Source organism: Brassica napus, chromosome A7, assembly GCF_020379485.1.
Source record: "Brassica napus cultivar Da-Ae chromosome A7, Da-Ae, whole genome shotgun sequence".
NCBI classification, from domain to species: domain Eukaryota; kingdom Viridiplantae; phylum Streptophyta; class Magnoliopsida; order Brassicales; family Brassicaceae; genus Brassica; species Brassica napus.
Genome location: NC_063440.1, coordinates 9710457 through 9726934, shown reverse-complemented (window position 1 = coordinate 9726934; position 16478 = coordinate 9710457). Strand labels below are relative to the sequence as shown.

Genomic DNA, 16478 nt, shown 5'->3' with positions numbered 1-16478 from the left:
AGGTTATTAGTACAAGTCTCAATGTCACCAAACCGATTGTACAAGAAGCCAATGGAGATTGAATATCATAAGTGCCTTCAAATACAAGAAACTGATGTTACATGGACGTGGCATGCGCGGCTCGGACATGTGAACTTTTGAGTCATGAAGAATATGGTAAACAAGGAGATGGTAGTAGGGATGCCTCAGGTGATACACGAGAAAGACGTTTGCAGCGCCTGCTTAGTTGGGAAGCAAACTCGGAAGTCTTTCCCGCCTAAAGCAAAGTATCGAACATCACACGCATTAGAGCTGGTACATGGTGACTTGTGCGGTCTGATATCACCACCAACACCAGCAAACAAAAATGTGTATTCATCTTGATTGATGATTACTCAAGATATATGTGGATGATGCTGCTAAGAGAGAAGAGTGAAGCGTTCGATTGGTTCAAAAAGTTCAAGGAATACGTGGAGAATCAAACGAAGCTAAAACTCAAGACCTTTCGCACTGATAGAAGAAGAGAGTTCACATCTTCTATGTTCATTCGTTTTTGTGAAGAAAGAGTGTAACTAGACATCTCACCGCACTGTATACACCACAACAAAACGGTGTGGTCAAGAGAAGAAATAGAACACTAATGAAGATGACAAGGAGCTTGATGAAAGCAATGAAGATTCCTACTCAACTATGGGGTGAGGTAGTGCGTCATTCAACGTATCTCATCAACTGTATTGCTACAAAAGCTTTGGAAAACAAAACTCTATACGAGGGCTTTTATGTTAAGAAACCGAACATTGAGCATCTAAGGGTCTTTTGGTGTGTAGGTTTCGTAAAAATCAATGCTCCACATCTCAGAAAGCTCAATGATCGATCAAGGATGGTGATCAATCTTGGGACCGAGCCTGGTTCAAAAGCTTATAGGCTCTATGATCCTGTCACGAAGAAGATTATTATTAGTAGAGATGTAGTATGCGATGAGAACAAGAGTTGGGATTGGTCTACAACAATGATGACTACAAACGATGAACCGGGAACTTTCAACCTTCCTTATATCGATGTTACACATGAATAAGATGGTGATGAGCATCAAGATGACAAACACCACGAAGAGCAAAACAATAACAAAGAAGAATAAGCTGTAGACGCAAATGAACAAGAGCAAGTAGCAGAGAACAACGATGCAAACCAATAGCAGCATGTAACATCGAGATATGTCTGTAACATAAGAAAACCAAAGTGGTTCGATAATTACATTTATCTCGCTGAAATTGAAGGTGGTAGACTCTTGCTCACCAAAGATGGTGAACCAGAAAGTTACATTGAAGTTGCAGCGATACAAGCTTGGATCGATGCAACGAAGGTAGAGATCGAATCTATCATAAAAACAAGAACTGGGAGCTAGTCAAGAAGCCGGCAAGTGTTAAACCGATAGGTTTAAAGTGGGTCTATAAGGCTAGTCGCAATAGGTTACAGACAACAACAAGGCATAGATTTTGACGAAGTATGTGCACCAGTCGCTCGGATAGAGACCATACGACTACTCTTAGCTTTGGCAGCGACCAATGGATTGGAGATCCATAACCTAGATATGAAAACTGCGTTCCTAAACGGAGATTTAAACGAGGATGTATACGTAACTCAGCCAGAAAATTTTGAAGAGAAAGGTAAAGAGAATCACGTGTACAAACTCAGCAAATCTCTATACGGTTTACGTCAAGCTCCAAGAGCTTGGAACATCAAACTCGATCGTGTTCTCAAGGAGATGGATTTCACGAAGTACACCAAAGAACCTGCGGTATATCAAAAGAAAGATAAGGGGGAGCTTCTGATCATAACTATATACGTCGATGACTTGTTTGTAACAGGGACTTTGCTCAACATTATCAAACATTTCAAAGATGATATGTTAAGACGATATGAGATGTCAGACCTCTGGAAGCTTACATACTATCTTGGTATAGAAGTAACGCAAGGAGCTGATGGCATTCGAATCAAACAAGGAGGATACGCTCAGGGTATACTTGTCAAGATGAAGATGGAGTCATGTAACTATTCTCACGTTCCGATGCACACAAGTTTGAAAGTATCAAAGGCAGAGGACGAGCCTGAGATTGATGCAACATCATATCGAAGCACCATAGGATGCTTAAGGTATCTTCTTCATACTCAACCGGACTTGGCATTCTTGGTCAGTGTATTGAGTTGTTATATGCAAAGTATAAGAGAGAGCCATTGACAAGCCGTGAAGCATCTGTTGTGATATATAAAGGGTACCACTAAGTATGGTTTCTTCTTCAAACGGAATGGAACAACATAGATTACAGGTTACAGTGACAGCAGCCATAACATAGACGTAGATAATGGAAGAAGCACTGCAAGGTTTATGTTCTACCAAGGAACATCGCCGATCCCATGGGACATCGTGTAAGCAACCCACCCACCGTAGCACGCTCTCCATGTGAGGCGGAGTTCATGGCAGCTACAGAAGCCGCAAAACAAGCAATATAGTTAAAAGAGTTAATGGCCGAGATCGTGAAAAAAGAAGACAAAAATGTCGTGTTGAAGATTGACAACAAATCAGCGATTGCCCTTACTAAAAACTCAGTGTTTCACGGTAGGAGCAAACACATACTCTCGAAGTACCACTTCATTCGGAAATGTGTGGAGTTCGACTTGATCGAAGTTAAACACGTACCTGGAGTGGAGCGGAAGGCAAACATACTCACCAAACCATTGGCGATGATCAAATTCGAGGAAATGCACAAGTTCATTGGAGTTCAGAAGATCAACATATATACCCGAGATTCGAGTTGGAATTATGGGGGAGAATGTTGGATAATTCCAGTTAACTTATGGAGTAAGTTAATTCATTAAAGTGAAGTTTGATGGGTTAAGGTAAAAGAAAAACATATCGAACTTAGGATTTATGTTTCCATATTACTATTAGATTAAGAAGTAACTTAATCCTATATATAAAAAGTTCAAGAGTTGTTCCATAAGAGAAACGCATTAAAAGATTTAGTTTTGTGTGAGTTTCTAAATCTAATAAAAAATGGTAGTTTTTATAATCGATTTTGTTCTTGCAACTTCATTGGAGGACTAAGACTCCAACCAAATAAAAGTTTAGTTTTGGTGATTATTACCAAATAATAGAAAGCTTTTGTATAGGCAAGACATCAGTCGTGCATGACATTACGTGAACCTTCGACAAAAAAAAAAACATTACGTGACCCTAATATATCTCCTTGAAAACTAGCTCCACAGCCACTAGTTGTTGCTTTCTGCACAAATTTATCAACACTTGACTAAATAACCATTACTTTTTTTTTTTTTAAGAAAGGGCTTTTAAATCACTATTACTTAACTTCATATATAATTTAATCTAGTTGAATCGTGTAACGTTACGTGTAAATTAGTGGATTATGCAGCTTCAAATCCTTATTTTATCTTGTTGATTTATTGAGCTAAGATTCTACTCTCTAGAAGTTCTTGAACTCGGTCTTGCATAATAAATTAATAATCACTTTCACCCTGGCGCAGCTCAAGATATGTAAATGGAAATACTAAATTTCTCGTTTAACCATTATCTTCTCTGTTTTAAAATTTAAAAACCTTGCTCACAGAACAAATGTCTGAATACGTCATGGAGCATTTTCACTAGGCCCGACGTAAGTCAAACTTGTTTACCCTCTTCAGATTTTTATTTGTTTCCGACAAACTTTTGTGATGTTAAAACACCACACCAGCAAATGTTTCTAAACTACCATTTATTTGTTCCCTAATCGTATGAGTTCTACTATCCAGTAAACGAATCAACATACGTATATTTCGTAGCCAAAATATATGATAAACCTAATTTTATAATATGATATATATATATATATATGTTTTGTATGTGGATTAATGTATTATAAAACTATTGCTGGAGTTGTGATGCACGAACGTGGGTAAGAGTGTTCATCATGAAGGTGACCAAATATTCACATCCTAACGACACTTTATTATCTAATCCAAGAGATATTATAGATATGCTTCGTCTAAGTTAAATATACTTTCTAGCCATTTACTTGTTCTTGTGTCAAGCTGTCCATTCCATAACTATACTTTTATATATCATCCTCATTTGACTCAAAGAAAAAGAAACGAATAAGATGTCAAAATCCATGTTCCGTTACACTGGGACGGTAATATATAACAATGCTGTATTATGGGTTCCAGTGACTCATACCTGCAAATTCATTTAACGGGTCAAGAAATCTCCAAACACTGTGCCAAAATAAAGTAGAGCTTCCTGACTCAATAGAACAAAAACAAACAAACGAGCAAGAGCTATGAGCTCTGCTAGTTGCCTCCATTACCAACTTCTCAAATATTCCAACCACATACCAGTTCGGATTTGTAATAGGAGCTCCTTTTATTTATGTTCAGTCTACTTCTGTCCATTTCTGTTCTACAAATAGTAGAATTTCGGTTAATATTGTCCAATGATGTTTCCTCTTAGCCGCTAAGATTCTGTATGGTTTAAAAGCAGCGGTTGTGGGAGTTTGCGGATGTGGGTGATTGCGGTTTCAAGCATATTAAGCATTTTGTATGACTGGTATAACGTTTGAAAAATTATTGCGTTTGCGGAATATTTGTGACTGATTGATTATAAGATATTGCAGCGGTTTAATAATAAATTACCCATATCAACATATTATAACATTAAAAAATATAAAAAACATACTATTGTAATAAAATATAATAATTATCAATATAATGTGATTAATAAAAATATTAGGTTTATTTATAAAAATTCAAATTAGTTGAAAGTTATAATTTTAATAAAATTTGTTTTGAAGATTTATATTAAAAAAATTTAAAAATATTTTATTTCGTTTTATATATGTGTATATCTTTATATATGTGTGTATAGAAATGTTTAAAAATTCTAATAAACAGTTAGTTTAAAGTTTTTATAAAGAAAATTATGATACTTTTTTGTGAATTTTAATAAATATATATTTTTATAAAATTTCCATTTTAAAATTTTAAAATATTTTTGAAAATAATTTTATATTTATTTTTCCACCCGCAACCGTCCGCAACCGCAAACGCTAGCTGGAACCAGCTTTTGATTTTAAGAGATTCAAAGCGGTTTGGAGCGATTTGTAGTGGTTTGTATGATTGTTTCAAAACGTTGTCAACTGCTATCAACCGCAAAAGCTGCGTTTGCGGGTCGTGGCGGAAACTCAGTCAGACCGTAATAATTATGTGACCTTTTAACGGTTTGTTTATTTTATAATGAAGTGCAATATTAGTAAAAAAATCAATACATATCTCGGGTACTGATTTCAGCAAAAATAAATGTTAGCCATAACGTTTTTGTGGTAGATTTTGATTGGGTAGCAGTGAAACGTATTCCGCAAGTTGCGGCCGCATCTCTTACTCGTCACAACTCTTTTTGCAAGTATACCATTCATCCATTTTCGCAATATTACTTATTTTATTTTGTCACAACACTTGACAGATATCTGTGCGACAATGCGTATGATACAGTTATACTGACTGCTAACTCTTCTTGCATGAGTATCAAACTAATAATCAAATTCAGGAGTGATCTTGTCATGAAATCATGCCATAATAATAAGACATAACTTTCAAAATCCCTTTTTATTGGTTTGAGAATTTTAAAATCCATTAAAATCTCTAGGTATTCAAAAAGTTTATCATTAATTATCATATACACAGTAAAACCTCTATAAATTAATAATGTTAGAACTACACCAAAACTATAATTTTTTTTATTAATTTATAGAGATATTAATTTATCGATATACTAATTAAACCAAAAACTTAATTTGAGACTATAAAACTATATTATTTTATAAAAAAATTAGTGTATATTAATTTATACAGTATTCATTTAAAGAGGTTATACTGTATATATTTTAGCCACATTAGGCAATTTCGTAACTTTTATTAAGGAAATAAAAAACATTAATAATGAATTTATAGTTAGTTTAATAAAAAGCTTATTATAGAATTAGATGGACCAACATATTTTTTTAATGATTCTAAGTATCATCCTAGTGATGACACGTGGCTACAAAAATAAGTTGTAATGTTTCTCAATTAATATATAGGGGATTCATGAGATTTATAAAATCTATGTGAGAGAAAAATCTAGAAAACAAAATAATCATTTTTGCCAAATATCTTTTGCACTTTCAACCTAGATTATATGTCCAAAATTATATAATTCATTACATTTTATATAGTTATCTTTTTGAATGTGTAATTATATTTTATTTTTCATTAAATAATTTTTTAAAAAAATTATATAGTTTTCAAATTATACTTTTTGAATTCAAACTTTTTATTAAAAAAATCAAAAAAAAATTGAAATACTTTTTTCAAAACATTTTCTCGAAATGTTTTTTCAAAACTTTTTTTGAAATATTTTTATTTTGAAATTTTTACTTTAAATTTGAAGTATTTATTTATTTTTAAAATTCTAAACAATATATTTTAAATTTCTCAACCATATATTTTAGTTAACAAAATGAATGATAGAAAATAAATAATATGCATGAAGTAGAAATCTAGAAAAGTTATGATCAAATTTTGTAAGTTAGTGTATATATATTTTCTCAATCCACATAACTTTTAAAATCTATCAACTTTTAAAATTTACAAACTCTACACAAAAATATATCTCCCAATAACCCCCCTAAATCATCATCTAGAATATAATATGCGTCTTTTACTTTGTTCATATTCCATTAGTAATTACTTAAAGATTAACAAAATTTGACAGGAAATTCAAAAAATGGATAGTTACAAAAAAAATGGTGTTCTTCTATTCTCTCAAAAATAATTTTACAATATGAATCTTTTATATTCTTCTTGCGAGTGGAAAAGGGTATTTGTTTATATCCAACAGCTTCTATTCCACCGAATTGTTGCAACGAGTAATCAAGAACCAATATTACATTTAAAAAAAATAATAACCAATATTATATTAGAACTTTACAAACTCAAGTAAACTCAGAAAGATAATCTAAACTAAAAAGTACAATGACTTGGCCGTCGATCCGTTTATCTATATGATTAATAAATAGATTATCTCAGTTACTTTAACTTATATTTCCGTCCATACTTAAAATATTGATATCTCTTAATATTATAATTTTTATGAAATCTCTTTCTGTCTCTCACTAACATGTAGAAAGGGAAGAAGATATTCATCTCATCAGGAAAAGTCAGCGTCTCTTTCTTCATCATCAACCTTCCTTCTTCTTCTTCATCTTCTCAATCTCTTCTGAAGACAATCACAACTTATTTCAAGAAAATACTCACAAACACGATGCTAGTGTCATAATCTCTTCTTCCCCTTCATTATGATTACTAGGGGGTCGATCCGCCCTACGGGCGGGATATTCTTTATATGTGATTTATGGTATTATTATTTTTTTGTGATTTTGGGATTTGTGTTTTAAATTTGTATTTGCAAGAGAAGTATATGATAATAATTTTTGTTTTCCAGAAAATTTGAAGTATGGAGAAATTATATGTGATAAGATATATTTAAAATTAAATAGTTGTTTCTATATTAAAGAATTGTAGCGTTGATATGTTGTGAAGGCTTCAAATGGTCTTCATGTTGTTTCCTCTAACAAAAATTTGATCCAATATTCAGGTGATTTGTAATATTTTGGGTTTAGAAGGATTGAGTTGTGAGTAATTTATGTTGAAATCATAATATTTCGATATGGTATTCGAGTGGAAGTGGTGATTATTTAAAACTACATTTCTTATTTAAAGTAGAATGTTATATTGAATGCGAAGAACTTAAGTAAACCTAATCAAAATAAAAAAAACATTGAAAACAGAAAATGTGAAAATTGAGTAGCGGTCGATGAGTGTAGACACTTGTTAGTCACCATAAAACCAACTCCAAAAACTTTACTATTTTTTTATAGTAATAACAATCAATGCAACGATTTTCCAGATTATTGATATGGAGCTTTCTTGGTGGCATTATAAATATTATATTATTAACCAATGTTTAGTCGACTCCATCATTTGTCAGCTTCAGACATGTCGGTTTGTTGTTCATGACGGTCCATAAATTTCATACATTCCTAATTTTCTGCTATGCATAGTAAAATTATGGCATAGAGATACTTACCAAGATAGTTACCTCTACCATAGTCATTGTTTTCCATTATGCAAAAATGTTTAGCCTTGTTACGGCTTTGTTTTATTGTCAAAATTGTTTGTTTTTCCTAATATTAATTCTTGAATGGAAAAAAAAAGTCTGCATTAGTTTTGAATAAAATATTTAAAATGCCTAATTTATTATCAATTAAAAACTTTCTATATTTTCATTGCATTTTTATTATTTATATTATTATTTTACTTTTAATTTTATGTGTTAGTTTTTTTTGAATTTGGCAACACTTATTGATTTTCTATTTCTTTAAATTATTAAGTCATACAATGAGGAAATATGTTATTTACTATAATAAAAATTACTTAAAATAGGTAAGTAAAGGAAAACCTATACAAATTGTAACTATATATATGCTTGTTTGAATTTTATATGTGATTATTTTTAAAATCAGATAAATCATGTTATTTGAGTTCATAATTAGGGTTTGAAAATAAATGATAAAAAATTTATTTTACATTGAGTTTATTATAAAAGTTATCTAAATTACTAATGTTGGAACTAATATTTTATTAATTTATATAGTAATTAATTTATGAAAAGATTTATTTCTTAGATTTTTTATATTTTGGAATATATTTTTTATAAAATAAAAAAATAGTTGATTTTATTCTATACGTATTATTAGAAAATTTAAATTTGACTTTCATATTGCTTTTATACTATTTTATAGTATACAGAAAATATTTTTCATATGATTTAAATGACAAAATAGTTGATTTTATTTGATACATATTATCTTATTATTTTATCGTTATCTGATATCTCGAGTCCAACTTAGGACCGACGAAATTTATTAGTTTATTATAAAAGTTCTATAAATTATTAATATGTGATCCAATTTGGTTCAGTTCTGACTTTTTAAGTAATTTTGAATAATTCGTTTAAAAAGGTAGATAATTTGGATTTTTGGATTAAATATTTAATAATTCATGTTGTTCGGATAAAAACATCAAAAAAAAATAAGAGATATTCAAATAATGGTTTATTATAGTGTTTACGGATATTTTGTTATTTAAAACTAAATACTGTAAAGCTAATATTTTTAGATATATAAGCTATATTTTAGATATTCCGGTATCTAATTTGTTTTTGTTACGGTTTTGGTTTAGTTTCAATTTGTTTGGTTATGAATATATGAAATTTTTGGCCATTAGTAATTTTTTGCTTTGGTCTGATTTAACATCGATTAAATTTTTAAGCTCACACAAAATAGACATGGACCACTTAGGTGTGTGGCATAAAGTGCAAATTTCCAACGCATAGATGCTTTATTTTATTTTCTTTTTTACAAAAAAATATAACTATCTTTAATTAAATTAAATATTTGCATTTTCAAAACTAAACTTACTGAAATTTCATTTAAAAAATAATTTAGAAGATCATGTTAAAAATAATTTTCATTCAAATTTTCGTAAAAATTGTCAAAGGTAATTCTGACCTACACAGTAAATATGTACTTCGTCAGGTAAAAAGAAAACAAATGGTTAGTGATCTACTCACATCAATGAACTATAAGAAATTGATGTGTATCCGGTCCAATATTAGAATATGCTTTTATTGATAAATAAGTTGGAAACATGAAACCAAACAATGTTTTGAAAAAGACAATGCAAATGACGTTTCAGAAAATGCAGGAAACTATATATGGGTAACTTATGCAGCTAAGCTTTCATCAGAGTTGTTTGAGCAGCTGTTGTGGTTTCATTCAGCAGAGGCGTTGGGTTCACAGGGATTTCACCACTGCCTATAGCTATGTCAGTTTCTTTTAACTTCTGACCATCTGAGCAGATGCAGGACACACATATAGCGCCACTGCGTCAGGCATAGAATATGTCACACTGCTAGAAGCATTGAGAGCGTATGCATTTAGCTCGGACACCGTAACAGACGCAATTTTCCTTACACCACCATATTTAGTAGAACTTGTGGAGCAGCTAGCTCCAGACTCGCCCAAACCAGCGGTTGGTCAAGTCAACATCTCTTTATTTGCAAGTTCCAAAATATATAAACTTGAATCATCATGAACAGGCGACCTGCAAATTTTAGTGTATTCAGTATCAGAAAATTTCTAGAGGAAAACATTACAGACAGAGATGGTAGAGAGATGGTTTTGACCTCCAACAAACTTGGGACTAATTCTGGTGGAAACAATGACCGTAAGCTCGACACGTACCCTAAATAAGTTCTGGTGAAGTTGGCTGGCCTGAACATCGAAAGCACTGAGACGAACAGTTGTAGTCCTGAAAGAAAAATTGGAGCAGTTTAGGCTCTTGGTCTTAAAACCTCAGAAAAAGAAACATGAAAAATCATCATGCTGCTCTAATCTATTTATATAAAGAAATTTGAAATCAAAATGGAAGTGTACGAACCTTTGGAAGGAAAAGTCTCTCGGCACGTTGCTGCAAAGTACCACCAACTTTCAGCCCCAGTGCCCCCAGCGCCTGAATGACACAGATGACAGATAATTAAAGGAAAAATGCTTCAGGGATCATATAAACATGAAGTATTGTCATTACCTCCTTAAGCTTTTCAGGTCCCACGTCTATCAATTACGAAGTTGAGTTAATGAGATGTATGTCAAGGTCTTGCAACGGCTCCGTTCGTTGGGAAAAGGTGGAACCGCAACCTTGACGTTGGAGATCAGAGTAAGTCTTCTTCAAGTTCTGGCATCCATTTGGTGGTGAAACTCTTTTTGAAATGTCTCTCAAAAGCCCTTCTACCCATGTAGACACTGTTTCCACGTATCTTGCATTCAACTTCTACACGACACAACAACATCAAATTTGATTAGTCAACATAGTGGTTTTCACTGTCTACTTTAACATTGACGATGGTCTAAGAACTTCAAAAAACCTGGCCAAGTCCATGAAGCTTGTAGAGCCAGTATGGTATTGGCTTCCCGTCCTAACCCATTGGCAGCTTCAGTGGATTGTAAGCACCACCTTCCTCTTCATTACTTTCTACAGATCACTGTGTGGTGTAAAATAAATACCAATAATTATCTTATCTAAAGGCCCGATTGGATATCGTAAAGAAAAGAATGCATCACCAAGCTTTAAATTAAATAGGATATAAATAATCTGCAATAAAACTCTTGGATGCAGACAATATGGTTTCTCTGAGATTTAAAACTTATAATTACAAAGGATACAGAGGGTTGGCCACAAAAATAGAATATAGAGAACAAAAGAAAACAAAGAGATGCAAGCAACTCTGTGTACAATCATCAAAATTATATTTATAAGTGTTTGCTTAAACTATTCTGAGATTTTAAATAGATACTAATCTACATTTTTCACCAGCATTATCATCTGTGTATATGTTTATCAAGAACATAACAGAGATCATGAACAAAACTAAAATGTATATGTGAGTTGCTTATGTATCTCAATCTTTTTTTTTTTGAACAAATCTTATGTATCTCAATCTAGAAGACTATTCATGCACATAGATTTCATATGGGTAATGAAAAAATCCAGTAAACTTCTGTAGTGTGCAGTTATTATCATGCACATAGATTTCTTATCTTACCTCTTCAGAAGAAGAAAGGCAATGGAGTGAGAACAAACAGGGCCTTCGTGATTGTCAACTGTATCGATCAAAGCGAGCTGGATGCCACCTCTGTGTAATTTGGAGAGACTCCATGGTCTTTTGGGGTGGAAGGTCAACTCTTTTTATCGAAATATTTCAGTGTTTTCCCAGTTTACAAAAGCTTTACACAAAAAAAAAAAAACATATTGGTCAGTTCATAGAAAACCAAAAAAGCGCAGAAGCAAAATTATAATCAAAAGTATTTTAATGGACATCAAAGTTTTTAGTAAAAACAAATGGACATTGAAGTCTTTTTTAAAAAAAAACTAAGAATCATGAGAAGAAAAAATGATTCAACTGACAACATATAAGATTAGTTTACTGGAGAAAGCAATTAGTAGCAACAGATCAGATCAGAACCTTGAATCATTGTCGACTCTGATCAGGAAAAAGCTCAGGCATCACCTTGCGCCGTAGAACAAAGAGGAGAGACGAAACAGCTTCTTTGCGTAATTAGAATCTTCAAATCTAGAACTCGCCATCGATTAATATAGTGATGTGGAATGCAGGATGAATTTGAAGAGTTTCTTGTTTAATAATAATTGAATGCAGAATTTACGATTGAACTGTAACGACAAATTAGGTCGGTTTCTTTCGTCGTCGGTAAGACGGTGAGAACGCGAAAGAGAAGTGCTTCGGTGACGTGGAATTATTCATTAACATAACTGTTTTCTAATTGGTTGATTATTTGAGCTGACATGGACACCTTCTCCATGGATTATATCTCCCTTTTAGTATTGTATTGATATTTTCTTGATTTTCGATCAGATTCTTTCGTATAGCTGTATATAATATACACCAACACACTCATATCATCATACATAGATTATGTGCAGCTTCTTTTAGATTCTTGAGATGGACAATTTTCAAGGGGACTTGACTGACGTCGTGCGAGGTATCGGAGGCCACATGTTGTCGCCGGAAATTTCTTCTTCTCCCAACATCTTGCCTCTTCCACAACCATCGCCGTCAGATCTTCACATGAATCCCTTTGGAGATCCATTCGTGAGCATGACCGATCCTCTTCTCCAAGAACTCAACGCGGTCACAAACTCTAGCCATTTCTCCACCGCCGAAAATAACGCCAACAACAACAACCGTTTCTTAGTTCCTAAGGTAGTACTTGAAGATGATCAAATAAAGAGTCAATGCAGTATCTTCCCAAGAATCCGGATCTCGCATAGTAACATCATCCACGAGTCCTCTCCGTGTAATTCTCCGGCCATGTCGGCTCACGTTTTGGCCGCCGCAGCCGCGGCCTCGCCTAGAGGGATCATCAACGCCAATACAAACAGTCCTAGAAACTGTCTATTGGTCGATGGTAACACGTTCTCGTCTCAGATTCAAATTTCTTCTCCTCGGAATGTAGGCCTTAAGAGAAGGTATAATATTTTTTATTTTTTTCTATCATATGATTCATTAAATGCTCACACGATATTCAATTATCATACGCATAACAGTATTAATTTTTTATTCAACAATTTACATCATTTATAGAAAGTATAGCAAATTAGGGTTTTAAGCCTCCTGGTAGATGTAGGTTGATAGGAAACTATCCATCACTATTGTCACTTGAAAAATCATGCATATTGTAATAATAAAATGAGGCATGGTTACCTAGTGTGTATGTGTATATGTGCGCTTTTCATTATTAAGTTTTGTAGTTTGTTTTGTTTTGTTTTGTCTATTCATATTCATGAATTTATGTGCATATATACACAGAATACATATATAAGTCTTTTATATTCATGAGAGGAAGGATGGTTGAGATTGAAGACACATGCAGGAGAATCTATGAACTGTCACAATTAAAGAACATACAACTGCGTTGCATCATTATCTCAAACACAACTGATAATAATAATGTCCCACTACCAACCTAAGCTTTCACAACTTATATATATACACGCGTGTTTATAAGTAGACCAAAAACCACACGTGTGTAAGTATGCATATATACGTGCAGGAAGAGTCAGGCAAAGAAGGTGGTGTGTATACCGGCGCCGGCTGCCATGAACAGCCGATCAAGTGGAGAAGTGGTTCCGTCTGATCTATGGGCTTGGCGTAAGTACGGTCAGAAACCCATCAAAGGATCTCCTTTTCCAAGGTATTACACAAACTCATACCATACCAGTATCCATCATTAAACAAAGATCGAAAAATACGCTTTATTTCACCAGTACAGTCTTCTTGACTCAAGTTGTTACAAAGATTCGAATATTTTTACAGCATTCCTCTTGATTGTTGTGACATTTTGTGCATATATCCACCCGTGAAATTAACAATTGTTTTACAAATCATGTGAAATTAAGATAACAATTCAGTCATCAGAGTAACACAACAAGCAAAAGAGTTTTTGAAATCATTGTCTTACGATAATATGAGGAATGTTCTTCACTCAGTAGTGTTTTGGCATTTTACCGATATAAACCATTATATTAATGATGTAATCATAAGGATTCATATGGCTAATCTTGATGATTACTTAATTATATATGGTTGTTTTTTTCTCAGGGGTTACTATAGATGCAGCAGCTCAAAAGGTTGTTCAGCAAGAAAGCAAGTGGAAAGAAGCCGAGCCGATCCAAGCATGTTGGTTATCACATATACTTCCGAACATAACCATCCTTGGCCCATTCAACGCAACGCTCTTGCCGGTTCCACACGCTCCTGCTCCTCTAACCCCAATTCCTCCAAATCCTCAACCACAACCGCTTCACACAATGGTCCTCAAAGCAACACTCACTTACCTTCCTCAGCCTCTGCCGTTAAGAATGAACAAACAGAAGAAGACATGGAGTTGGAAAACGTAGAAGACGATAATAAGGTTGCTCCATATAGACCGGAGATTCATGATCAGCATCAGCCAGATGATTTCTTTGCAGATCTTGAAGAGCTAGAACTAGAAGGAGATTCTCTAAGCATGTTGCTTTCTCAAGGATGCGCCGGCGACCTGAACAATGAAACGATAGCGTCCGACGGGATCAGTGATTTCTTTGGTTGGACTGCGGGAAATAATAATAAAGACGATCAGTGAGTCAAAGTCTTTATAGATAGTGTTAGTTAATTACTTAACATAAATATTATTTACGATTAAGTTGAGCTTGTGAAAATGACGACTATAGCCTAGTGGTGGGTCAATGAGCTGGTTACTTGACCGATCGTTAAAGGTATTATCGTCATTTGCTATATATACATTCTTTTTTCTCCGGCAGATCTGTTTGTAAGTTAAAAAATGCCGTTTTCTGTGTGTTCTCTTTGTTTGGTAAAGGAAATTAGATTACATAAAAGAAACAAATTTCGAAAGTATTAATTGTACGTTATATTTTGCTCTGTATGCATTGATGAAACATTTGTTAGTAAACAAACAAAACATAGTTCTTTATCAAGAAAAAACAAACAAAACATAGCTTAGAATCACTATTGTCTTGTATAAACATCAAATATTAATCTTGTTTCTACAAAAAATAAACTGTTCCCGTTTGCATAGCTTATAACGATTTTTTCTTCTTCTTACAACGAATTAAGACCTACTTAAACGAATTGTATTGCTATATATACGTGACTGATAATGTGTTATAGATGTCTATGTGATCAAGTTTTGCTGCGGGTCTGGGAGCAGGAAAAGTGGGGCGAAAGAATATTAGGTCGATGGGACACAAAGTGAATAAGTTCGTCCATCTACAGCTCAATCACCAGATGCATCCAATAACAAGGCCAATATTCATATTATCTTGTTTACAATATCAAAATTTAAACTAAACCTATCATTTATTTAAATTCATTTCTTGTATGACTTCCTTCAAATGTTTTTTCATGTGGACTAGACTGATTATATACGTCAACCGCTAGCTATAATGTTTCAAACCTTACAGATGATTATATATATTCAAAATAATATTCCATACCCTAAATATAATTTACACTTTAAGTGGATGAAAAAAAAATTACACTTTTAAAGTGCTTCGAACTCTAACGATGACCAACTAAGTAGCTACAAGCCACTTTTCTAAATTACCATCTGTTCACCCGAATTCGCAAACATATATAAGTATCTGACTGTATTAGAAATTTTGTTTCGATCCTTTAACATTCGTAATGGTATGTATGTATTATTATTTAATTACGAAATACAAATTTTTCCTAGATGTGAGCATAAGATGATATTTATATTTCACTTTTAAAACTAAAAACGATAGGATTGTAGGATTACCTTAGCTAATATTCTTTCCTAAGACTCTGTTATATGTACTAATAAAGAATCTCATTAAATTATCACATGATTTGGTTAAAATTTATGTTTTTTAAACTATATAAATAAATATAATACTCCTTCTGTTTCAAAATAGATGATGTTTTATGGAGTTTTTGATGTTTTAAAATAGATGATGTTTTTATATTTCAATGTACTTTTTAACTTTATCAAAAACTGTGTAACCAATCATATTTTGTAGTCTGTTTTGTGATTAGTTGAATAATTTTAAATTCATATTTTAATGATATTTTTTAGATAACAAATATTTTTTTTAATAATTGTGCCTTAACCTAAAACTTCATGAATTTTGAAATAGATTGAATATCTGAAACTGAATAGTTGCATTAAAATACTCTAAATTTAAATTATAATTAAGTTACGTATATAATTACTAGCATGACTGATCTTTAAAAATAATTTATAATTTTAAAT

At 32.6% G+C, this 16478-nt stretch overlaps 1 protein-coding gene and 1 long non-coding RNA gene across 2 annotated transcripts; one reads left to right on the top strand and one right to left on the bottom strand.

Annotated features, from left to right (window-relative positions):
• Positions 1–9739: 9739 nt before the first annotated feature.
• On the bottom strand, positions 9740–12515 carry LOC125576463. The gene is made up of 7 exons (XR_007314814.1): positions 12152–12515; positions 11732–11912; positions 11054–11170; positions 10717–10959; positions 10570–10641; positions 10316–10440; positions 9740–10233 (listed from the first exon to the last, which is right to left on the bottom strand). It is a non-coding gene; the product is annotated as an uncharacterized LOC125576463 (long non-coding RNA).
• Positions 12516–12533: 18 nt separating this feature from the next.
• LOC111199205 (probable WRKY transcription factor 14) lies at positions 12534–15126 on the top strand. The gene is made up of 3 exons (XM_022688687.2): positions 12534–13173; positions 13758–13898; positions 14306–15126. The coding sequence occupies exons 1-3, from the start codon at positions 12647–12649 to the stop codon at positions 14826–14828; spliced, it is 1191 nt and encodes a 396-aa protein (XP_022544408.1). The 5' UTR covers positions 12534–12646; the 3' UTR covers positions 14829–15126.
• The last annotated feature ends 1352 nt before the right edge of the window (positions 15127–16478 follow it).